Source organism: Corvus hawaiiensis, chromosome 26 (genome assembly GCF_020740725.1).
Source record: "Corvus hawaiiensis isolate bCorHaw1 chromosome 26, bCorHaw1.pri.cur, whole genome shotgun sequence".
In the NCBI taxonomy this organism is placed as follows: Eukaryota; Metazoa; Chordata; class Aves; order Passeriformes; family Corvidae; genus Corvus; species Corvus hawaiiensis.
The window spans coordinates 10,515,499-10,541,890 of NC_063238.1; the positions used below are offsets into that span (position 1 = coordinate 10,515,499).

At 37.6% G+C, this 26,392-nt stretch overlaps 1 protein-coding gene across 5 annotated transcripts in view; it reads left to right on the top strand.

The window, feature by feature from the left end:
- The window catches only part of C26H8orf34 (chromosome 26 C8orf34 homolog), a 152,358-nt gene that overhangs the window by 18,106 nt on the left and 107,860 nt on the right, over window positions 1-26,392 (top strand). For 4 of the 5 annotated variants that reach the window (XM_048286775.1, XM_048286778.1, XM_048286777.1 and 1 more), the window contains exons 2-4: window positions 5,946-6,093; window positions 7,037-7,168; window positions 15,829-15,957. In XM_048286775.1, coding sequence (XP_048142732.1) covers window positions 5,946-6,093; window positions 7,037-7,168; window positions 15,829-15,957 — 409 coding nt within the window. The remainder of the gene's footprint in view (window positions 1-5,945; window positions 6,094-7,036; window positions 7,169-15,828; window positions 15,958-26,392) is intronic. The other variant, XM_048286780.1, reaches the window with a different exon arrangement.

A 26,392-nucleotide genomic window follows, 5' to 3' on the forward strand; every position in this document is an offset into this window, starting at 1 on the left:
TCATCCGAGTCAGGAAACTGATATTATGATCTGCAACGGGTTTGTAGTGGGACGAGTCTGCTGTTTCCGTTCTGCTCTCCAGAGTCCCCCTAAAAAAGTGGTTAGTAACATAGCCCCCAAAATTGGTCTTCTCTTATTGAATTGGTACAGATGTTTAGTAGATGAACACTTAAAAGACAGCTATTCAATGATGTTTGTTTTCAGAATTCCTCCTGTTATTCTCGTTCTGTGAAATGTTACCTGTGCCACTAGTCCCATACCTTAGATTCCCCCGGCAGTGCCGCCTTTAGGGGAATTTTGTTTGCCCCAAAGCATCAGAGCTATCATATCAGCTTTGCATTTTCGTTTTATTCCTACGTCCAAAGTAATTTCTCTGGGTTGTGTTCCCATGCTGTGTACTACAGTCATGTGATATTAGATTTAGCTGATCAGCTGTCTGAAATGGCATCAGTGAGGTTTTGAAGAAAAGAAAGTGTAGGTTGAAGATTTTTTAGTCAATTCCAGGTAAAAGTCTGAATATTTTGACAAGCAAGCTGAATAGGACTACTATTTGTTCTCAACTGTTACTCTACCATGGTTAGTTTAAAGCAAATAGTATGGTACAGGCATGTCGCTTGTATTTATGTGGAAATTTGCTTAGGGTTGAGTAATTTATTTTATAGGGAGATGTGGTGATCATATCATGAACACTTAAAATATGTTGAAGTCCATTTTGTTCATAGTTTATAATGTGATTTTACTACTTTCAATTAAAAATTGCTCAAGAATATTTAAATCCTGGCTATTTTCCAGAAGAGGGATGCTGGTATTTTTGGTAGAAGCAGTGATATTTACCTTTCTGCTCTCATTTAAGAATTACAGACTCTTAATTTAGGCAGTAAGAATAATGTTAAAATACACTTTAAAAAATTTATTTCTTTTTGTTTCCTTGCTTTGTTATTGCAGTAATCAGAAAGGAATTCTAACAGAAAAGTGTCAGTCATTAAAAAGTTTCTTAAACCTACTGTCCTTCCACAAGTCTATATCTTCTTTGTCCACTTACAGCCTGTATGAAGGGGTTAGCCAATTTAAATTTAGATGTCTGTCTGTAAGTGTCCAGCCTTCATTGTAGTCAATGCATATATCTCCAATAAGTCAGTGGAGCCAGGAGAGCAATTCTTCTTATTTTAAGTGGGCATACTCTGGCTGCTCAGCTGCGAGACCTCTTGCCCCTCATGACTTCTTTATTGACAAAGTCACCACTGACATCACTGTGATGACTTGCTGTATTTAATTGTATTTAAACTTCTAATTTAAACCCTGGAAAAAAGAGTGTAACACAGCCAGAATCTGTGCACACTGTGCCATAGTCTATAAAAGTCTGTACAGTTAAAACGTGATTGTTGTGTAGTTACCATTACCAATTACAGGGCAAGATAGAATGTCTCTTAATTAACTTAATAACCTGATAGGTACATTTAGACAGGGCTAATTAGGACTTTCTTGTAATTGGGCCTATGATTAATAGACTGTGAAGACTGTTTCATTTGTATTAAATGCATGGACAGTTAGTTACAAGGAAATTAAAATTTGAGCCTTCACTGAATAACTAATAGAGGACCTCAGGATAGCACAGTAGTGAAAGAGATAAAGAGTTATTTATAAATTATTATTTATAGATTCTGTATATTCTTTATAAATAATTCATATATTAAACCACTCCTTTAAACCTGGTGTTTTTTCCCAAGATCTTTTGCAGCCTCATTAACATGTGCATGGATCTCTCTTGGAAATATCTGCAAATCAACTTTTACATGGTTTTTTTTTTAAACACTCTATGTAACATAGTTCAATAAAACTAGTGAATGTAGGAGCATATGAAGATACCTTTACAGAAGAAAGAAGAGCTGGTTTGCACAGTGCAAGGTAAAATCCTTGAAGCAGTTAGCTGAAAGAGCTTGTATCACCTTGCTGTTCTTTCTCATTCTGCCTTCAGACAATGCAGAGCCTAATTTGGGGCAATATAATTGGGAAGCAGCAGAAGCTGATGTATTCACCCGAGTGCTCTAGTCTGGAGTAACCATGGAAGTTTCCTTTGGCCCCTTTTCTGTGCTCCACTGTGTCTCGAGGGTGCACAGGGAATTCATAATTACTGACTTCTGAACAGCTTCTTCACTTGGTACACAGCTGGGAGGAAGAGACTGCGTGGAGTCCAGTGATAGAAAAGATAAAAGGATGTAGAGTGAAAGGAAGACATAACAGTGGAAAGAAGATAGGAGGAGAGAGATTATGGGTAGTGAACAGTTCATTTGGCAGCATGGAGACCCAATCTGCAATGGCTTTTTATTTGTTTTTATAAGGCACCTTGTGCACAGAACAACAAACTTTCCTTATTTGAATTGTAGAAAAATTAGAATTTTGAGCTAGAAATATGAAAAGTATAATTAATATTTTTAAGAGATTTGTTTTTAAGTTTCTTGCATTTCTGTTTTCATGAAGAGTTGAAACTTATCTGATGATTTGTTAATGAAAAAATGAATCTCAGTTTCAGTGATCTTATGCCATTTTTGTTCTGCTGTTAATGCAGAGGCGTCTTCAGTGAGACTAGTTGGTCTTTTCCCTTTTCTTTTTCTTGTGAAACCTTGCCTACTTAGCACATTGTGAGTCAGATCAGACTGCTGCTAACCAAAAAGGAGTTTTATTTTTGTACCTTGTACACTTTAGTTTTTCTTATTTAATGCATTCACTTTTGTCATCTTTTTTTGAAACATTTCAAATGTGTGAAAGTTTATTTAGAGTGCCATGTAGTATGTTATTCCTACTAAGATGTCACCCGAGCAACAGATGAGATCATCAAATAAGCTTTCAATGATTTAATCAGAAGTTTGTTAGTTTTGCTAGAGAATGGTGCTAGAATGAGAATACCCTTTAGTTGACATTCCTAATCTGTAACATCTTTTCACCTTCAGAAAAATATAGGTTTTTACTTTAAAAATTAGGTGAGTGCTCACTATGTACAGTTAAGGTTGGCATGAAGCTTTTTGGTTTTTTTTTTCATTGCGTGACTTGGGTTTGGCTTTATTTTTGTTTTTCTTGCCCCTCCAACCCTTCCACCTCATGGCATAGCCAAGCAACTGAATGCAGGCAGCTAATGTATTTCCATGTAATTGCCAATTTGCTGGGGATGACAAAAGTCTCAAAGGAAATGTGAGCTTGAAGAGCACAGGTTGAGAGCTGAGCAGATGGAGTTGGGTCCCTTGATGAACTGGGTGGCAGAAACTGGTGGTAGAAGGGCAAAGGCAGTGAGGTTTATGGAGCTGTGATCCCATTTCTGGGATGTCTGACAGTGTGTAAGGCAGAAGGATATGGAAGAGAGATAACACCTCCAGTATGTGAGTGTGAATTTACCCATTGTCTGAAGCTATTGTTATTGGAGTGGAGGTGTTCTCTGCACATTGTCCGGAGTTCAGGAACTCCATGGAAAATGGTAAATTGGAAACTGCTTCCAAACCTTGCTTGAAGCAGCTTGAGAAGCAGATTCCTCAGAGTTTCTTTTCCCCCCTTTTGCAGTAGAATATTTGTAGTAAAGACCTATGTCTTCCTTAAATGGCAGATTTTGTAACCTGAGTTGTCTTTGTGTCTATTTTAAGTTGCATTTACTTTTAATACGTTTTTGAGAGTGCTTGAGGCAAATTAGTTTGAGGCTTATTACACAAATAAGTAGATTTATTCCTGAACTTCATACTCTTCAGTTTCTGAGGATTTCAGCAATGTTATATTTTTTTTCTTTTTTTTTTACTTTAGGTGTACAGGATTGGTACAACACATTTTTTATTCCAGATAAAAATAGCTTCTATCTACAGTTCTTTAAAATTTTCTAACTGCTGTCACTGAAGAAAAAACTGATTATTCTCTGGGACAGCACAGATCTTTGTATCACTCTGGTTTTATCGGTATAACAGTAGGTACAAAAAGTGGTCCTTTTTAATGGGATCTAATTTCACATCACCTTGATCTTTAGGTTTTTGATACATCTCAAAAGAGATTAAGAATCCTTTAATCAGCTTTATTTTATTAGATGTGTTTCTGTTACCTAAAAACCATTCTTCCTGTTGCAAGCAAGTCAGTGATGGCAACAATCAAGTAACATTTGTCTTACATTGATATGTAGGCATTTTAAAATTTTTGATTTTCCTGTATTACCTTTTTTAATACTATGTTAATTTTGCAATGTATTATTAATCTAAGACAAAAATAATTTTCAAACCATGATTCTGAGAAATTATTTAAATTACAAGTCAGCTGTTACAGATTGGCGCTTTTCCTTTGGTAATAGAATCCTCTGCAGTGGAATTACTACAGCAATTGTGGTCCATTACAAGCACTAGATTACATCCTTCCATTGTCACTAATTCTGCATTTTGGCAGGGAAAAGAAGAAAGGTTTGCTGTTAGGGTTGCCAAGCAACTAAAATATGAATTACTCCAATTTCTGAATTTTTTCCTGTGTTGTGTATTGGAGGGTTTCTCCTACCTTGGTGAGAGGCAGTCTAGATGAAGTTGCACTTCATAGCTTCAAAAATTCTAAGATTAGTAAGTAGATTAATTTATCCCTGTGGATTTCCAGTTCAAAAGCAAAGACACCCGGGGTTTTTCGTTTCACTGTGGGTAAGTATCAAAAATCATATCACAGCAGATTGTGTATTCACAAGACATGAGATTGGGCATATTTTTTCCTTTGTGTGGACAAAGATAACCTGCTGTGCCTTAGTAATTCTGTGTGTAGTTATTAATGTTTACTGCTATTTGGTATACTTCCTCTGAAGTATCTTTTCCCAACACACTTTACTGATGGTAATGCTAAGTAACTACTGGCATTTGAAAAATTTTTTGTTAAATGAAAATGTGTGGAAAAGATGAAGAGCAGGTAGACTTAAGTGTGTGTAAGTTATGTTAATATTTATGCTTGGCTATAGGTGAAGAGAAAATATATGCTCTGAGTAACTTAGCTTAGTTGTTTTGGTTTTGTTTTTTGTGTATGTTTTTTGCTTGTTTGTTTTGGTTTTGTTCTCATTTTGTTGTACATTCCTGTAATTTTTTGCTTCTGCGGAGCTTTTTCATTTTGCAGCAGCAGCAGCCACAGATTTCTTGTAGAACTACATGGGTTTCAGGGTCACCTCACCTGCCCTGAGTCATTCATTTCCTCTCAGAGCACGTGTGCAAAGCAGAGCTACAGCTTCTTTCTGGATTCCTAATGTGTTTTATGCTTAGGAAGCCAGGAAGAACCCCAGCAGCAATAATGGAGAGTGGTTTTTTTTCTGCAGTCCTGCACAGCCAAGGTGTAGAACAGCAGTTGGATAGTATCAATGCATGGCATAGAAGATGCTTTGCTGTTGACATTGGCTTTGTATCTGTGTCTCCAAAAGTGTAATAAAATATTTGCTTATTTCTATACTATAGTATTTTTGAGGACTTGGTTTAAAAACTGTCTACCTGTTTGATCAGACCTTGGAGTTCTCAGATATGAATGCATATTCTAACCAGACAATTGTTCCATGTCTGGATGAGATGAAAAAATTCACAAACTTTCCTGATACACCAGTTTCCAATGAGAAGAAACTTGGACGTATTGGTCAGAGAAGAGCTACTTGCCGCTCTGAAGACATGCTGGTTCTGAATGGTTAAATGGATAGTATTCTTATTGTTTGGGGTAAATTCAAACAGGTAGCAGGGATTGGGTTTTTTAAGCTATGTTCCAGTGGATAAGAGACTGTATAGGCTGGGAACACTTCAGATACGAGCATTTAATGGGGCAAAGCTAGCAGTAGTTCGAGGATGTTCCAGCTGTTTTCTTCAAATTTGAAAACAGACCTTTCCTTTATAAATGCTCATTTAGTTTTGGTAAATACAAGATTAGTTTAGGTGCAATATCTCACTAGTTTTATGTTTTGGTTTAATTTTCTAAAGGAGTTGATGACCAAGCTGATAACAGAGACACCTGACCAGCCAATCCCATTTCTAATTGATCATCTTCAGTCCAAGCAGGGGAACCGCAGTCAGCTTCAGAGAACATTGTCTGGCTCTGCTGCCCTGTGGGCAGAGAGTGAAACATCAGGTATGTTTTGTGTGCTGGAAAGGGCTGGTCTCCAGTATGATCTTCCCACACTTACGTCCATGATTTCCTGGATGCGCACGTACCTACTGAACAGGCACTGCTCTGTGGTTTTGAGCATGCAGAATATATCCTGTTTGTCCAGCAGATACTGAATTTAATATAGATTGCTGTCTGTCAGCTTGATCTCTGTGCATATCATGTAAGTATGGATCAGAGTTACAGAATGGAAACACTTCCAGTCTCAATGAGAGAGGTTCCCTTGCTGTCCTCTTTCTTTGTTTTCCTTTTCCCTCCCATGGTGTATTTGTGCCGGAGATTAACCTCTATTGAGGTATTCTCTTTAATAATACACATTTTTATATACTTATCATCCCAACCTTTAATAGGAGATGCTATGCTACTTCACGAATTCCAGTGTGAATAATTTATGATTGTAAATCTTCAGAAGCATTAAAATAATATTCTGAAATAGTATCTGCTCTGATTGTAAAGTAGAAGTCTTGGTTTTCATATTCTGGTACAAGCTGCTATTACAATATTAGTTTTGTGTTTAAAAGTTGACTAATGATCTGTCTCAGACTATAGTAGATCTTAAATAGTTGCTGATAGTCAAAATATTAATTTACTGACAAATCAACCATTTATATCAAATACTCAGTTTTAACATAGGCAGTAAAACATGTACATAACATTGGCATTAAAGACTTTTTCATAACAAAAAATAGACTTGTTTTTGATGAAAAACCTATTAATTTATAAGTTTTAATATTTAAGAAGTGGAATAAATATATTAAATATAAAAGAAATCAGAAATAGGAGAAAAAAAAGTGCTGTCTTCAATTTGGATTGATATACCTTGGGGTTTTTTTGATTAATTATTTGTTAAGTCTTTGAAAAATCACTCTACAAATGTTATAATTATCTAATTTGATTCTTTTAACAGAAAATAAAGGAACAAGAAGAGATTTTAGAAGTTATGATAAGCCTTGGCAGGTAAATGCAAAAAAGCCTAAAAAGTCAAAGAGCGACCTTGCTGTGTCCAACATTTCTCCACCATCACCGGAGTCCAAGTCATGTAAGAAAGCTTCACTACATTAATAATTTGTGCATGCTTTCCAACCTATAGCATGTTTTTCTTTTGAATTAGGTTTAAAATGGAAAGCAAACTGTGAGCAGATGAAATGCCTATATATATATATATATATATATGTTAGAAGAGTTTGATTCTTGCCTTAATCTCACTTGAATTATGAGTATTTTATAATGCCCTATGTTGTCATCTGTAGATAGAAAAGAATTCTGGATAGATGGATTAAAAAATAGACTTATATCTGAGTGTCATGCACTGTTTTATGTTCGGATACTGATCATGGTTTGATGTGTTAGTTTGCATTGCCATTTTGGAAAATCTGTTCTGTTGATATTGGTCCTAATAGTTTTTTTTCTGTGGGTCAGGCAATGCAAAACTCTGAATTATGAACAGATACTGTTCCAGGTATGGGAGTAGTGTCAGAAGAACAGGTATACTGTTCTGAAAGTTGCTGAAGGAATCTAAATGTACACTGAAAGAAAAGGCAGAATAGAAACAGAGCGGCTGAAGAGAATATTGTCTGTAAAAAATTAGTGAAAATGGAGACAACAAGCCTTAATGAAATATAGTGCTTCCTGTGTACTGGCTATTGAAGAAATCTAATTTTTAAGATTGATTCTTAATGTTGGTTTTTTCCCAAATAAATATATCTACAATATGTATACATATAAAAATATAGTTACACACAGATTGGTTTGTACAAGATTTTTCTCCAAAATAAATTGAAAAACGATATTTTCTTCTGTTGACTCTTGTAGCTTTTTGAAATTTTTCTAATAGCCAAGTCTTTGTAATAACTCTGAGTGTACCAGATGAGAACAGAGATATAGTATGCTGCAATACCAAGTTTGTTTTCTTTCCTCTAAAAGCAAGATGGGAAAGCCTAGACTTCAAAGAAGTCAAAGGAAAATTACCCAGTGACCTCACTAAGTCAAAGTACCACACAGCAATGGGTAAAATAAATCATGATAAATTTATGCAATAGAAAAACTGTGCTTTTGGGTAATTAACAGTCTTGTGTGGTTATGAAACATTTTTTACTGAAAATAAATAACTGCAACAAAAATAGCTGTTACAGGTAGCTGTGTCCCATTGTACAGGATTTTCTCAGGATTTTTTTTTCTAGAAATGGAGCATTGGTCTCTGTTTCTTCTTCATGAATCACATTCCCTGCTTCAAAAAACCTGAAATTTTATCATCAATTCCACTGTACCTCTCAAAATGGCACATGAATTTTTAAGTCTGTTCAAAAGAAGCATGTGGATTTTAATTTCTTTTCAATAATAAATAGCAACATTCAAATAAATGCTCGTAGTCACCCATAATGTGTGTCTAATCGAACAGATTTGCTGGATAACAGGAATTTATGGAGATCCACTGTCAGAAACAGTGGCCAAAGGTATTGTGAGCTGCCCCTCTCATCATACTGTGTTCCTTTCTTCTGCCCTGTGCTTGCTCTTTATACTTTGTGGTATGCATCAAATAACTTTCATGCCATCTCTCAAAGATCTAGAGTTCTGTGTCGTTATCCCAGATAAGGGGGTGACATCATGTCACTCCCCTCACTTGTGTGCCTGCTACAAGTTTCGTGCTTGTTGGTCCTTAGCTTGTCCCATTAGAGGGACAAAGAGGAGGCTGGGCATTTGAAGCTACCACGTCTCATGTCAAACAAGGAAATATTTTATACATCCATAGTAAGACTGAGGTCAAGGATCTGTCCTTGTAGACTGAAGGACACTTAATAATACTCTTCACCTGGTAAGACTATTCTTAAGCTACCCAAGTTCCCAGGTCTAGAAGCAGTGTGTGGGAGTGCAGCTTTGCCTGCAAAGGAGGTAGAATTAGGATATGCTTAATGCAACTGGACATTCATAAATACATGGCACTACATGGGATTGATTCTAAGTGTTCTAAAAGAGGAGACTAATATCATTGCAAGGCCATTCTGTCATCATTGAAAGGTCATAAGGATTGTGGGATGTTCCTGATGATTAGAAAAATGCAAATATCTCATTGATTTTGAGGAAGGGCAATCTGATCAGCCTAACCTCATCCTCCGCACAGACTATTGAGCAAACTTTCCTGGAAGGTGTTCCTAGTCACAAGGAGGAAAATGTGATTTGGAACATCAAACATGGATTTATGAGATCATATATGTCTGATCAGATCAACACAGTTGCCCTCTTAGGTGAAATAACTGGCTCTGTAACTAGAGAAACAACAATGAAGGTTTCATACCATGACTTCAGCAAAGATACCTTGGTCAGCTTCTCATAGTATCCTTATAACTGAGTTGATAAGATATGGACTGAGTAAGTGGACAAGAAGATGTATGGAAAGTTAACTCAGCTGGTGGATTCAAGGGATTGTGACTAGCAATGCAAATCCAGTTGAAAAGTCTATCTTTAATGGCATGCTCAAGGGACTGGTACTGACATCAATGCCGTTTAAAAGAATTTCCTAATGCCCTGGATGATGGGATAGAATTTCTCTTGGTTTGTAGGTGAGACCAAATTGTGGGAAGTGGTTGGTATTCTGGGTAGCAGGACTGCTATTCAGAGGGAGAGGACCGAGAAATGGGCTGAGGAACCTCTTGAAGTTGAACACGGGCAAATTCAAAATCCTGCATCTTGGATGGAATAACCCTGAGCAATAGTGTAAACAGGGTGTCCCAGTTTTTTTTTTTTTCTCCCTTTCTCTTGGACCCAGCTTAAAGACACAGAAAGGCACAGGATTGATGTTTGGCATAGGGCAGATGATAGGGAATACAGTATCATACAGTCATCCCAGGACAATGGGATATGTGTGTCTGGAAAGTAGCTTTGCAGAAAGAGATGTGAGATGCTGATGGACAAGGACTCGGAATATGAAGCAGCTGTGGCTGTGTGCTCATGTGGTGCTGAAGGGGACCTGCATACCAGGCTGCAGTAGCAAGAGTAGAGCCAGCAGTGTTTGTTTTTGAGATTGCATCTGGAGCACATCATGAGACATAGTGATGTACTGGAGCAAGTCCTGTGGAGGTCCACCAAGATGATGACAGGGTTGGAGCATGTGATGGACAAGGAAAAGCTGAAGGAAATTGGTTTGGTCATACTGAAGAAATGAAAGCTCAGGGGAGATTTCATTGTTACCATCAACTAGTATGCTGGAGGATGGTAGAGAAGACATAGATTCTTCTCAAGAGTGTTTTGTGAAAGGGCAAGAGGAAACAAAAATGATACTGCAAGGGTAGTTAAACACTGGAACAAGTTGTCCATAGAGGCTGTGAAATTGCCATCATTGGGTATACACAAAACTGAACTGAATAGTCTGAGCAACCTGCCCTGAATGGACCAGTCTAGGGCAGCAGACTGGGCTAGAAGACTTCTAGAGGTCCTTTCCAGCCTAATTATCCTCTGCTCCCATGCTTTGCAGTTTATGCACTTCCATTTTTTTTTTTCCATGACACTGATTTAAACCTTAATTAATCTTATTGTTTTCATTACTTACACCTGCAATTAGTTGTGTCTGCAACTTTTTGAAAATACTTTGTGTATTTGAACTACATTTTGTTTTAGTTACTATCACAGAGGTTGGTTTCAGACATGTGCCTTTTTGCCGTATCTTGCTTCCCTTATTTTCTGCCAAATAGATTAATATCAATGCTCTTTTGACATTTCTTTCTTTCTTGTTTATGGCAAAATCAGCAGGTACCATGTGCTCCTTCAGCTACACAGATCAGCAAGCAAGCATGTTTAAAGGCATTTATTATTCTATCCAAATGTGCACACCATATTCCATCTGTTTTGTGTCTTCAGCTTCTACGTCATTGTACTTTTTTTTTCCAAAGCATCTCCAAAGAGGTAGCAAGGACTCTTCTGAGAAATAGAAAGTTTTGGACCTGCTGAGGCCTAAAGATTTATTCTCAGATTTGTGTTTAAAAGGAAAGAGCAAACCCACACCCAAGAATCTAAAAAGCTCCCTGCCCCCCGACTGCCAAAACAACCCAAAACTTAATGGAGTCTATCAGCTGTATGATCTGTTTCAGAGTTTTTGTCTTGTGACTGTCTTGTTCAAATGATCCTGAACTTGTCATTTCATAGGAATCTTTGGAAATATGAGGGTATTCGATTTATTTAATTAGGGAATGTTTTTTTCCTTCAGTAGAGTGACGTTGACTACAGTGTGCATGTTATTCCTGCACAAATTTCTCTTCCTTAAGCTTTCAACTTTTTTACTGGAAAGATACCTCCACTCCCTTCTCCTTCCTGTTATGATCTCAGGTGCACCTGAAACACACAAACAAGAAGTGTTAATATCTAAGCCATCTAACCACCTGTTTGGTGTGTGCAAAACCAGAATTAAGCAGAAGCTGCTGCTGTTGTCTGGCAAGGAAGAAGCTTGGAGCCAGGGGTGGCTGTGTGTATGTAAATGAAATGTTTAAATGATCACATTCTGTATTTGAAGAAAAAAAAATTTGAAAGTTTCAAAATTGTTTGTAAAACAGACTTCTTGCTTCCCAGCTAGCTACTTCTAGGCAAAATAGGTTGATCTCTTCACCACCTCGATGTTAAACCAGATCACAGATTATCATTTCATGCTGCTTCAGTTCAGCATTCTCACCACATCCCATTTCCAAGTACGATGTTGTGTACTTCTAGCTACTCTCGGTCAGTCTTGGGCTGTAAGCCAACATTCTCTTAGCTTTTTAGTATCCAGATACTGTGTAATCCAGTTTGGATTTATTATGAAAGAACTTTAATCTGAATGCTATTACAAGATGTAAATGCATGAGTAATGTTATGCTCGATTAAATGATACATATTTTTGTTCTTTGATATGTAAGATGGTCATACAATGTATTAATGAAATGTAGGATTTAACGAGCAACTGGTCTGATTCTGTGTGTAGATCATGCATTGGGTAGATGAAACCAGTACTGATCTTGTACCATCATCCAGCAGAAAGTAAAGGTGTGCTGATTTGTGGCAGAATTCATAACACAATTGTGAATTAATCTAATGGGCATTTGTGGCCAGAGCACACCACCAGCAAATCAGAAATACTGGCAAGTGTGTCTGTCCAGTCTCCTAAGATGAGATGGTGAAATCTCAGCTCCATAAAGGGTAACTCTACCTCTTTCCATACAAATGCTACAATGTAGATGTAATAAATCTTCTGAATTGTAGCCAAATAATATCAAGAGGAAGTGTTATATAAATCTCTCAAATAACAAAGATGAGGTTGAGGTAGGTAATGTGATGAGGGATTTGAAATTACTGATATGATTTTGTGGAATGAGTGAGTGTAATAAAGAAAGGTGAAGGTCAGAGTATAATGAAAGGATTTTGCTGAGTGTGTAGTGACACGTGCATGTAAACGATTTATGAGACTTCATGCATACTGAGGAGGACCATGTATTTGAGGAGATTCTAAAGAAGGGTCATATGGTATTTGTACAGTTCTGAATGCTTCCAACAAAGCCATTCGTTTGAAAATTACCAGTGCTTATTGATCCTACAGCTGAGAAGATACAAGTTTATATTTTGAAAAAATCTGTAAGCAAGCAGAAAATGAACTTGAAAGGACAAACACATGGCACATGATGCAAGTAAATAGATGTTGTTTTAATATCCATTCATTGTTCGAAAGACTAGGTAAGCAGGAAGAGCTGTGTCTACTCTGGAAGTAGTAAAAATTTCAGTCAGTTCTAATTCTGTTTAACTTCCCCCTCTGTTTTGATTCCTCAGAATGAGCCAAATCATTGTTGAAACAATTTGTATTGAAACTTAGAAATATTTCATGACAGCATACCTATTTTGGTACCTTTTCACTGAAGTACAAAATGGTTCAGTAAAACACAGCTGATTGTACACTAGCATGCAAAGCAAATTTCCGCCATGGTTTTGACTGATTTCCCACTATCTATCTAGGGAGATGCAGTCTAAGATTCCTGTGTTTGTGAGACATTTCTCTGAAATTAGTAACCAGGTCACTGTCTTGAGCAAGTGTCCCTACTTTTCAAGAGCAAGAGTCTTGATACTCTTTTTTCCTGATGCGAGTTGTTCCACGTGCTTGGCAGTTGCTGATCCTGGAAGCTCCACAGCTGTAAAGTAGAACTTACATTTATTTCATCCAGTTTCTCTCCTGTGACAAATTTTGCTTCAAAATCATATGGTTTCTCAAAAATTCTGTTGTTTTTTATTTTGAAAAATGTGTTTTGTTTCAAACTGACATGGTATCAGATTATAGCTTGTGGAAATTTTCTGCAACCTGGAAGTTCCAAGGTTTGGTCCTCTTTTTATATGGTTTTACTATATTAAATTGTTGCCTGTTTTTATTTTGGTGGTACTGTGACTTTTTTTTTGGTATGGTAAGTTCAGTGTATGGAAAGAAAAAGTCTGTTGTACTGCTAGTGGGTGATGCTGTATAGTGTTGGCACATGGAAGGGTGATGGTAAGATGACTGCAGAAGACTCCCAAAGGAGCATGTGATCTCAATGTAAAACAAAGGTGGGTGAAAACAGAGAGAACTCTTTATAGAATTCTTTTTCTAGTTTATTAAAAATTTCTGTTTACAGTTAGTAAGAGTTTTGAAAAAATACTAAGTTTTCTGTAAATAAGAAAAAAAGGATTAGAAATGCTGAAGTTGTCCTGTTTAATTTGTATATGATAAGGTCTGTGAATAGAGTCAGTTTTTGTCACACAAGAATTTCTGTAACTTTTAATTGACTTAGCAGTTCTTAAGCCAGGGAATTCTAAAATAGTGATTGAAATTTATAACTATCAACAAAAATTACAAACGGCTCATCTGAGTAGAGACTACTCATACCCTAATACCTTAAAGCCTTTATGTATTTACTGGGAATCACTACAGCTCATTATTTCCATTGTCCTGAGAAGGAAATACGTTACTTGTCTTTTTTGAACACAGAGCAGAACAAGACTCTGACACTCCAACTTGCTCCTCTCTTCCCTTCTTCTTATTGAGGGTTCTTGTGTCCCTTTCCTTCTATTCTTACCTCTGTAGGTCTTTTTTAGTGTCTCTTTTGTCTTCTGTCTTTGCGAATGTCTGTAATTGCAGTACAATATATTAATGTCCCTAATAGCCAGGTTCCTAAGTGGGTGTTACAGATCAGGATATACTCTGGGTTGTCAGTTTCTTTGGATGTCTGTTTTGAAGATGACTTGGTTTATGTCTACAGAAGGTAGAATCATGTTCTTTGTGAAAGAAGGACTTCAACATAACTTTGTCCCATTTCTTTACCTGGAAAAGTGACTATTGACTTAACTCCACAAGGGAAAGTTGAAGTTGATCCAAAGTGGAGCAGATTCCATATTCACACAGAGTCAGCGATAAGGCAAATTTCAATACCAAGTTATTTAACACGTTTTGTAATAGCGACCAGACCTGATGTCTGAGCATAATTTCCCCATACCATCATAAAAGCACTCTGAAGTTCCAAATTACCATGAAACCTTTTTAGCACAATCTGTAGGAGTCTGTAAGTTGCCTTCGTAGCATGTAGTGAAAATGAAGTTTATAAGCATAAATTAGTTGGCAGCTGTCAAAATAGTAAACAAAAATTTTGAAGCTGGCCAGGATATATTGGACATTTTAGGCTTTTCTTTGGAATTATTTTTAAGTGAGTGGTCAGCAACTGGTAAATGACGGTTGGTAAAAGTGCAGCTGGTCCTTTCTGGTGGAAAGGTGGACTAGTCATCGTCATCTTCACACCAGCATGTGCAGTTCTCAGCATGGTAATGCTGTGTTTGGAGACAACCTAACAATTGCATTTCATGGCAAAAGCAGCAGCTCGCTTCTGAACAATGGCAAAAAAACCATGTTAAACTGCAGTTTCAGAAACAGCATTGTTTTTGTTGTTATTTCTACAAATTGTTCAAGATGTTCACATTGTTCAACGAAGCTCTGTTCGTTGTGCGTCCTACATATCTCAGACACTCCTCTTTGTTGTAGGCAAACTTAGCTCAGCAGATGAGATTCTGTTCTTTTAAAATTAAAGGCTTTGGTAATAGATAATGAACATCAGACTATAAGCTCAGGTCTGTGCTTCCCAAAGGTTGAGTTTGTTTAAGTAGCAAAATGAAGATTAGGGGCTGTACAGCATGAATGATAGAGACTTACTTTGTTTCACTGTTTTTAATGACCTGTGTTATCTACACTTTATGATTTTTGAAAAAAAAAATTGTTTTAAAAGCTGTATCTAAAATATTTTTTTTCTTCTTTATAAAATAACTAGTAAAGCCAAAAGTACCAGTTACTCATTTTTGTTTTGACATATTTTCTTACTGACCCCTAGGCCACACAATTCTATTTTGTTGTAAGTGAAGTACCATCATGTGCAATAGTTTCAATATATTTTTTGTTGTTGCATTAGTTTTTTTTATTATTTGCAATTATTAGTGTTATTTATCCTGTTTACCAATTAATTCAGTTGCAAGAATCATTTAGGTATGCATTTGTTCATAGATGTTTTTATTTCACATTGACCAAAAAAAATATTTCCAGCTGTTAAAATAAAAGGATAGTTAAGTAATTTCCACTCAAGATACTTGAGCTTGTAAACTCACTGTGCAGATTTTTTTCTACTGTAGGAGTCTGAAGTACCAAATCTAAACTTCATCTATATATCTGTGTATATTTAGTGCCAAGGTCAATAGAGCATCCTAAATGGGATTGGAAGACAAAACCGGAGAACCATGATTTTGATGAACTAAATCATATTCTTCAAGAGAGCAAAAAGCTTGGAAAAGCCCTTGAGAATCTGTCTCGCAGTAAGTTGATTGATTTTAGTTTTTTAATGTAACCATGCAGCCTGAATTGTAATTTGGAAGTATATAACAGGAAGGTGGTCTTCTATTAAATGAAGACCAAGGTCATTGACATCAGCAGTTACATTCCTGTTGATAAGGTTTACAGAATGTCTGAGATAATTCAGGAGCTCTCCTGGAGACTGAAACTACTACCCCTGCACCACACTGGGTTTTTTCTTTAACATTAGTTTTCTACCAGCTTAGTGAGCTGGATTAACTCATAAAGTGTTACAGCGGGGATACTGCAACATGCGTATCAAACAACAAGGCCTGTGGAAAAGAAATATATATGGACTGATTCTTGATAGATGTTTCAGAGAGATGTTTATTTCTCCAGCCGCGTGGCCGGGGCTCTGCCGAGGAACTGAGGCAATCACGGGACCCGAGGGTCCTTCTGCCCGCGCAGGGGAACACAAAACAACCAATGGGGAACGAGGCTGAGCAGGGGCAGGGAAACCCCGTGTGTCCCCTCAGGGCCCCTCTCCCAGGGCTCCATGGCAGGGGGACGGCCCCAACATTTCACCAGTTTATTTTTAACAAAAAGAGATTTAAAACTGAACATTGGAAACAACTGGATAAACATGAGATAACAAGGACAGTTTCAAAACAAAACAAGCCACCCTCCTGAGTCTTTAAATGTCCAAACAGATTCTCTGGAACATCTTAAGGCTGGCAGAAGGGAGACAGGACTCTCCGGGCATGCTTTGTGGGGAAATGGAGGAAGGAGAGGGTTTCTTCCATTTGTACCTGTTGGAACTCTAAACAACACTAGTTAATTTCTTCCCTCCCCCTCTTCATCCCCCACTCGGCACTGGAAAGGGATTTTTGGGGAAACAATTGGTAAAGGCATGGTTTTGTGAGGGAAACCATGGGGTGTAAAACTGATTAGGGATAAATTGGGGATGGGGTAAACTTAAGAAAGGGTTCATATTGCGTATAGGGTAAAAGGGGAAAGTAGGCTGTGGGTAGGGAAGCTGCTGAGATGGATATTGTTTATAACTTTTTGCATAACAGCTGCCTTTGACTGGAATACCCCCAGGCCCAGTAACATTTGCTGCTTGTAAACCCTTCTTTCCTTGCACTACATCAAATTGTACAACTTCCCCATCTCCTACACTTTGCAGGTAGTTTTTAGGGTTATTCTTTTTAATAGCAGTTCTGTGAACAAATATGTCTTCCTGGTTGTCACATCTTGTTATAAAATCATAATTTTGTTTAACATTATACCATTTTCCTAAAACCTTAGTTACGATGATTTTTTCCTTTTTCCGAGTGGCTGCTGTTTTCTGTCTGTTTTTGCTTTCTCTTTCGCTTTCGCTCGCTCCCACGTTGGAGCTGCCAGGGCTGCTGGGGCCGTCGGGGTTGCTTGTGCCTGCGCGCTCTTTGCAGGGTTGCATTCAGGGCAGTGCCGGCCGGGCCGGGCTGGGCTGTACCATTCCACTCCCTGCACGCTGCCGCCTCTGCTCTCAGCTGCACTGCTGCTGCCTGGGGCTGCACCCACATCTTGGCCAGGCCCCTGCTCCAGGGTGTGTCTCAGCTAGGCGCGGCTCCGCTCCACCGCTGCGAGCTGCCGCCTGCGCGCCGCCCCTCTCAGTCGGGCGTTCACGGGGCTCGCTCCACCACGCACTGCACGGGGCCGGGCGGACACCGCCGGGTCCCACCGCTCCCCGCTCCGCCTCGCTCCACTGCCAACACTGCAGCTCGCGCCGCTCCACCCGCGTGTGGGAACTGCTTCGCTGCTGCTCGGAGAGCGCTCGGTCCACATGGCCTGGGTCGCACGGACTCTGAGGCAGGCTTCCCTCCACCAAGACACAGCTGACATTGCTCAACAGTCTCAGTAATTAAATAATATTCACGAAAATATTCTCCCATCGGCATATATTTTGACTCAGAAATTAACTGTGTGCAAACGGTCTTCCAAAAGTCTTTGGTAGGAATTAAATCCCAAGAAACGTAGAAAAAGTTCTTAAACAACCATGCCAGGAAGTGTTTCCGTTCCTTTTGAGCTTGAATTAAGCTAAAATTTACAAATCGTTGTTCAAGAATCTTTTCAAGTTTTAAGATAAATGTCCATATGCGGCTCTGAGAGCCAAGAATCTTTCCATGGTTCCTCCATAATTTAGAGATGGAATAGCAAAACAAAAACAAGAGAAATCCAGAGTTTACTCACAAATCAGTTGCTGTCCTTAGGGATCGGGGATCGCTCTGCTCGCAATTCTCTACCATATTTTACAGAACAGGGGGTACTGCAACACGCGTATCAGACAACAATGCCTGTGGAAAAGAAATATATATGGACCGATTCTTGATAGATGTTTCAGAGAGATGTTTATTTCTCCAGCCGCATGGCCGGGGCTCTGCCGAGGAACTGAGGCAATCACGGGACCCGAGGGTCCTTGCCCGCGCAGGGGAACACAAAACAACCAATGGAGAACGAGGCTGACCAGGGGCTGGGAAACCCCGTGTGTCTCCCCCCCAGGGCCCCTCTCCCAGGACTCCATGGCAGGGGGAGGGCCCCAACAATAAAGAGATCAACAGAGGAGGCTGGTTTAATGAAAATGGTGGGAACATGCAGCAGGGAGGTTTCTCCTTCGTGTGGTAGCAGTTAAACAGGATAAAGCTTTGTGAAACCTTAACCTCATTGATGGAGTTCAGACCTGTTATTGAAAAATATTTAGGTATTTTGTATCCATCATTTCCTTGACCTCCTAGTTTTCAAAAAAAATTAAAATATTTTAAAACGTCTCAAATAAATACTCAGAAACATGAAATCCAGTTATTTCATAATAAACCTCATGTATTATCCCTTAAACACTCATGTAATGAGTAGCTCTGAGGTTTACTGGATATGATCAGAAATAGCTGCTCTGTTTTAGTTTTTTTTTTCCTTTTGCTGTCTTTCCTGTAGAAGAGAATTCTGAAATACATTTGTGGGAGCAAGTACTGCTAACAGTTTTTAAAGTATGAAATGATGACAAGTACTCTTTGCCGTGCTAGATGAAAACTAGGTGTGGCATGATCTGGGAGATACTTGTGTGAGAAATGCTTATTTCTTCTCTCTTAAAATTTTATACCTGGCAGTTCTTGATTTACTGGCGAATTTTAAGATAGGGGCATCAGAGACAGAGCTGAATGAGGAATGGAAGATTTGTTTTGTGAAGAATTTTGAGGTTCAGCATTTTTCCAAATTGCACCAAATACCCAAAACTAGTTTGCCCAAATCACACTCTCCCAAATGTTTTAGGTTGATCACCACAATTATATTCTGAGAAATTTTCCTACTTGTATTATAGTAGTATAGTTACAGAGCTTTTTTGAAATACTTTTCTAGTAAATTGATCTATCTGCATGTAAGGAGCTAAACCAACTCTGGTCAGAGTCTCTGATTTGCAGCCTTACTATTGCCTGACCGTGATGGATGTGAGTGTAGTTTTCAAGCTTTTCTCCTTTAGAGACTGGTAGCAAAGTTATGCACAGATACAGAAACAATTGTTTTGAATTTCAGAAGGGGTTATTTATTCACTCTCTGGAGATATAAACCAATCAGATGTGAGAGTTCAATAATTAATGCCTAAATCCACTCTTCAAACCTACATCTTTGTCTTTCCTTCAGAATATTGTGAAGGTTCTACTTTTACCTAGATCTATAACTGTACATCCTTAAACCTAAAATAGATTTTGCAGCATTCTGTGCCTCTCTTTTCCTCACAGTTTTATAACTGGAGTGTAAAATTCTGCAGCTCTTCTGGGTCCTACACTTGGACTGGGTGAATGTACCTGGTCAGCATTGTTGGAGTCTGTTTTTCATAGTTATTTCACAAATGAAACATTCTTCACTGTTTCTTGCTAGTACTTGATGCTTTCTGGTCGTTTGTCAAGATAATACAGAATTTGAATCCTATCCCCCCAAGTGATTTAAATCACTTGCAGCCTGATAATAAGTTCACTTCCATGAATATGCTCTCTATTTCTTCATCCAGATCATTAATGGAATTATTGTCAGACCTCTTCATGATCCCATTTCAGATCTGACAACCAGCTATTGAAAGCTACTCAGTAAGTCTGTTTTTTCCCACCAGATGTTTATCTTCCTTGCAGTGTTTTCACATAGATTGTAATTCACTAATTTTTTTTCACTGAAGTGTCATCTAGGACAGAAAACAGTCTTATAGCTGACGTATTTTGCATCTGCTTCTTCCTCTTATCCACTAAGCAAGTTTCCCAGTTGAGAATGCAATTAGACTAATTTGACGCGATTCATTCTTGATGAACTCGTGTCCGTTTGTTCTTACCGCCTTTCTATTCCATTAGATGTCGATACATTATTTATTTAGCAGTTTTGTGTATGATTCTTGATGTTGTCTGATTTAGGCTTGGTGGTTAGTAGTTCCCCACATCTTCTCTTTTTCTTTTTCAAAGAAAGATATGTATTTGCCCTTTTCTGTCCTCTCTATTCTTGAAAGACAGTTGCTAATGGATTAGGGGTTTCTTCAGTTAGTTAGTTAAATGCTCTGGAGTGAATTTCACAAGAGTCTGCCAACTTGACTGTATCTAAATCACCAGCATATCTTTCAGCTTCCCTTGTCTGTCTTGTAGTTTTTCCTCTTAAAACCACTACTGTTAAGCATCTGGCTGCAATTGATTTTTTTTTTGTAAAGACTGAAGCGGTGAAAGTATTTAACACTGGGAATTCTTTGTATCATCTCTTACTTGCTTTCCTTCTCTTTGAAGTAGTAGTTCTGTATTTTAATTTGTTCTCCTTTTCTAGTGTATTTATAGGATCTTTTCTTATGGCTTTTTATGTTCTTTTATAGTTGTTAGTTACTCTGCACTTCAACCTTTCTTTTTTTTTTGTATCATTTAAACACTTGCATCAGATTAATTCTAAGCTATATGTCCTTGTTTCTATTCTAAGCTATATGTCCAAGGTTTTGTACTTCTGATATTCATTTAATTTCAAGGAATAAAAAAATTCTTTGCTATTATTTCTTACATGTCAGCATGATATAAAAAAATCAAAATGAAAAATGTGAAATTTTTCTAAAAATAGAAAAGGTATAATTTTGAAAATAAATGAGGGGTTTTTTTGTTCTCCCAGAGATAGAATGTAGATTGCACATAGGAAATAGGGGGCTTAAATGAATAGAAGGTCTAGGACTTTATAAGGTGCATGAAGCTCATTCTGTGCTGTACCCAAATAAACATCCCATGTGGTGAATTTTAAGAAAGCCATCACAAGCTCCCATGTCTACCTCTCGTGATGCTTGTTTTGGGCTGTCTAGTTAGTGCTTTTGGTTCTACAAGTGTGCCATTACTCTAATGCTGCATTTGATAATAATCTTATTTTGAAGTGTTGTGGGACAGACACTGGGCTCAACAGAGGGCTGAGTACACAAATGATCAAAATATATTATCAATGGCTTTATACAGCACTCTCTCTTTTGTTCTTCAGTATTTTAACAGGGAAGAGTGACACATGAAATGAAATGTTTGAAGTTAAATGAATTTTCCATCAAGTCCTGGATCCAATTTCTTTACATTTTAAAGATAAGCTTTGGATCTTTTAGTGAGTTTCCATGAGTTTCGAGTCTTGAGTTGCCTGTTAGGCAGTTGACACAGCCTGTGAATTAAATTCTAGTTTCTATTGCTTCATTTACTTTTCAGTCTAAATACCTGCTTTGAGACAAACTTGTGCACTTCATGCAAAATTCAAACTGCCTGTAAGCTTTGGAAGGTGAGACTTGGGCACTTAGATGTCTGATTTCTTCTGTATTCAGTCCTAGTCATTAAAACTGAACTTGCTTATATTTGGAGCCTTTCTCCCAACTGCCATCAAGAGTGTGTATGTCTGTGCTGCAGTAGGTCCGAGAAACTGATAGTGACTTCATACTCAGAGTTAAAAGTATCTTAGGAGTTTTGAGAGTCTGGAGAAGGTTACTGTTGTAATTATGGTCTAAGCGTGGTGGAGCTTGCTGATTTAAGTATACCGTTTTTCAGAGGCTTACCCACATGGGAGAGCTGGGTTTTGTTTGCTTCTTCAATCAGCTGTATGTCATGGAAGTGGATTTGGAACTATCAAATCATCGATTTAGGGAAGATTTTGGTTTATAAAGCAACTTACAGGAATATACTTCATTTCCCTTGTGCATGTTTAATTTTCTTTTATTGCAAGGTCTCTTACCTTTATTGCTGTCATTCTTCTTCCTCTGCTAATCATAAGGAAGAAAAGTTCCATCCTGTTTCAAATGTATGCTCTTGTATTTCACCTTCTGGCCTGTTTGCCTTTAAACAGAATTAAAATCTGTATAGCTAAGGATCTTGCTAATGAATATGACTTTGTCCTTCCCCCATTTTCTGAGGATGGAAAAATAGATAACAAGATATGGAAACCAGTGAATTATGAGAGTTTTGAGCAGGGGAAAATTGAGGACTAAATCAGTGAGATCTTGCTGCAATTAGGGGGGAACTCTGCATACTTAATGAAAACTTTGCATCTTTTATATGAATAGTTAAGGATTAGGGTGCATATTGAAAATGTGTGCATATTGAAGGTTTCAGTTTATACACGGTAACTGCATTTGATGAAAAAATGTCTTCTGCTGTGAGATAGGTACTCTTTCATAATCACACATAGCCTTTCAGTGAAAATAACTGACATTTTGTTAGTAGTGTTTGAATACTTGTTCAGGCCAGGTGTGCTCTTCAGATCAGAGGGGAAGAAACAAATTTATCATGCTTTGAATTCAATTGAAATTCTAAGGTAAAAAAATGGTAATTAGTTAACATTAACCAAAAGTATTTGATAATGAATCCAAGTCAGTTTCGGGGAATCCCAGAAAAAATGATATCTATGTACAACCAACAGGAGAAAAATCCTCTTTTGTTTCTTAATTTCAAAGGGGAGTAATCAATAAACAATCAGTAAATAAGGAAACCATGGGTTTCCATCTAGTAGGAAATATTGCTGGAAATCATAATGAATTATAGAATCACAGAATGGTTGAAGTTGGAAGGGACCTCTGGAAGGTGTCTGGTCCATCCCTGCTGCTCAAGCAGGCTCACCTAGAGCCACGTGTCAAGGCTCTTCAATACCTTCAAGAATAAAAGACCTCCAAGTCCCTCCAGAGTATCTCAAACAGTTATTTATCATAATGTTAGAATCAGTTTATGTTGTTTATGCTTATGTTAAGAAAGGCAAGCACGATCTTACCTCTTTAAGAAAAATATAAAATAGTAAAACGTAAAAGCATATGTTCTGTTTATCTTTTACAGGGAAGAAGATAAGCAACAAGAGTAAAAATCTCATAACTACAAGGGTAGAACTAGTTCTAAACAAAATCACAATATGTTAACAAACCGCTAAAATCATGTCCTCAGTTTTGTGGATGAACTTGCGAGTATGTGGGATGTGAGAAGCTTTATATATACATCATGAACTACTTGAATGTATTTAGCAGTCTGTGAAAAACACATTAGAATGGGGTTTCATTTAGAAGCTTCTACACTGTAGGAAACCATTAATGATTTACATTACAGTTATGGAAGATGAACTTGAGTTGAATGCCACTTACATTTATTGAAGCCAGACATTTCTGTTGGTGAAGATGATTTAACTGTAAAAGCACATCTTCAGGACACGTAACTAGACTTTTGTCAATTGCCTTATGAGGGGCATTGTTTTAAGACATAACATGTTAGTATTTTTTTTTCAATTGTATACAGTTGATCTGAAATGGACTTGAGTCTATAAAGATGACTTCCCTGTTATCAGTTGATCATCTAGTCTTAAATGTGTTCTGCTAACTGAACCACAGGACTAGTCATCATGTAGAGGATTTTTCCCTTCTTCTCTACAATCTGAACTTTAAAATTATGTTATTCTTGCATGAGATCAATGCTTGTGATTTATTTTGAGATCAACATTTTTAGATAAGCTCAATCAAACCTTTAGGGAAGATAAATTTATCTCAGTATGGCAGCTGTTATCTGATACTGCCTTTGCTCATAAAACCCACTTATTTTTAATATGATGTAGAAGTAATAATACAAAATAATGATATTTCTGAGATTGAAACAGGATGAATATGAGCATAATTATTCCTATTCAATTATAAACCGGGGCTTGTATGGCCAGGAAATCACTGCTACTTTAGTTTTAAGTATCTTTTTCCTACAGACGTTAAAATTTTAATCACCTTTGTGAAGGTATTTGCCATTCTGATCCAACCTACCCTAACTTTCAGGACTAGAGTCTTGTTTTGAGTAACCTTGCCCTTTTCTGGAACATTATTTGGCTTGCTAAAAGTTTCTCTAATACTATCGCAGAACTGGGGTTTGTGTGACTGTCATCTTGGATATGGAACTTTCTAGTTCTTAGTACAAGGGGCATTCGTGGGGCAGCAGAATGTGAGCTATGACTCTATCCTTGGCTACTGGATGCTGTGGGCTACCCATCTTAACCCACCTGCTGCAGTGTACACCTTCCCCTAAAGAGTTCTGTAGTTTTGATTATTCTCTTCTGAAATGACCTTGGCCTAGGAGAGTTTCTGGGATATAATATTTGTTGGGTACTTTGCCTTTTATTTCTCTGTGTTTGCATAATTCATTAGTCTCTAAACCTAATCCTGAAACCTGTATTCTTCATTGGAGCCACTCAGAAATTTGGATATAGAAATTCTGCAAGTCTAAAGCAGAGATTATTTTGCTAGGGATTAATTTTTTTTAATCTTTTTAAAAGCCAGTATGAGGAGGAGGGATTAAATCCATGTTTTCTAGATAGTAACTATAAGATGTATAGTGTGCTCCGGTGTTGATGTGTGGTGCCTTGTAGATGACAGTTTCTCTTGTTCTAATATGGCCAAGTGTTGGGAGGAATATTGTCCTCCTTCAAGATGAATACCACTACAAAAAGTTTAAAGTTGCTTAATAATACGCGGGCATACACCCCTCATTGGTAAAAACTCTGAGGTTTCATTTCACTATGCCTTCACAGAAAATCTCTGAGTTACTATTGGAGGAAATATGTCTAATGTTGAAAGTGGTAAAATGACTCACTGTAGGTAAAGGCTATTATGACAGTCAATGACAAATGTATTTTAAAGTTCCTACACAGAAATGAGTGAGATTTTTTGGGTTTTGTGTTCTTTTTCTGGGGGAGGAATGCTTTGTTTGGTGTAACCAGAGCAACCACTTTATGTCCTTTATAATCCAGGGATGGTGTGAAATAAATAATTTCAATTTTCCTTGTGTTCAATACACAGTTCAAACAGGTACAGCCACTAGAACATACAATGCTGCCTGCTGCAGTATGGCACAAGGTTTTGCCATGGGAAATGCAAGTATATTTAAGATGGCCTGTCCCACCAATAAGAAGAACGTAAACTTTCTGTGAGAATTTAGAATTGGAGAATGCATTGGGGCAGTGAACTGCTGGACAGTTGATACGTGATATGATATTCCTGTGTTTGTGCTCAAAGCTGCAGGATTAATAATGGTAGAATAAGAATGCTGTTTCTGTCCTGGAGTTTGTTACAGAACCTGTGATATGCACTATGAGGTTGACAGTCCAACCATCCAGAAGTTCCCTGGCCTAGACTGATCCTGAGAATGAATTCTGTCACGTTAGTCAGAGTTGCGTTGAGGTTGTCGTAGTATGTCTAAACTTTGTATGTCAAAACCCATGTGCCAAATCTAGAAAGCTTTGTTTGGCAGGTAGGAAAACTGGCTATTGGGAGCTCTGTGGCCATCTTCTGGATGTTTAGGAAAATGCATATATATTTCCTTGAATATTGAGTTAAGTAATGGTAGTCTGGCATACATTAAAGCAGTAGTATTTTATTTTCTTAAGACTGGGTGCACATTAGACTTCTCAGATGTACATTGTGCCTTTAGAAACATGTAAGTCTTTAAAAATCTCCTCCACAAATTTTTATTTTGTTTCATTTTGTTTTATTTCTTCCTGTAATTATTTAAGGACCACACATAAAAGCAAAAATGATAGATATCCCTGAAGTGCCAAAACTTTCATTCTTACCAGAACACCAGGTGTATTTAGCATATGAAAGTATTGCTGAATTTTAAGCTACTGTAAAGCTGATCAGGAATAATGCAGCAGTTAGGCTTTTTATGACTTGCCATTTCATAAATTATGAATGGTTTGAATTGGAAGGGACCTTAAAGATCATCTAGTTCCAGCCCTTTCTGTGAGCTGGGGATCTAGTAACTAGATCTAGTTACTCCAGGCCCCACCTAACCTGGGAACACTTCCAGGCATGGGATATCCACAGTTTCTCTGGGCAACCTGTTCCAGTGTTTTGCCACCCTCACAGTAAAGAATTTCTTCCTAATATCTAATCTAAACATACCCTCTTTCAGTTTGAAGCCATTGTTCCTTGTT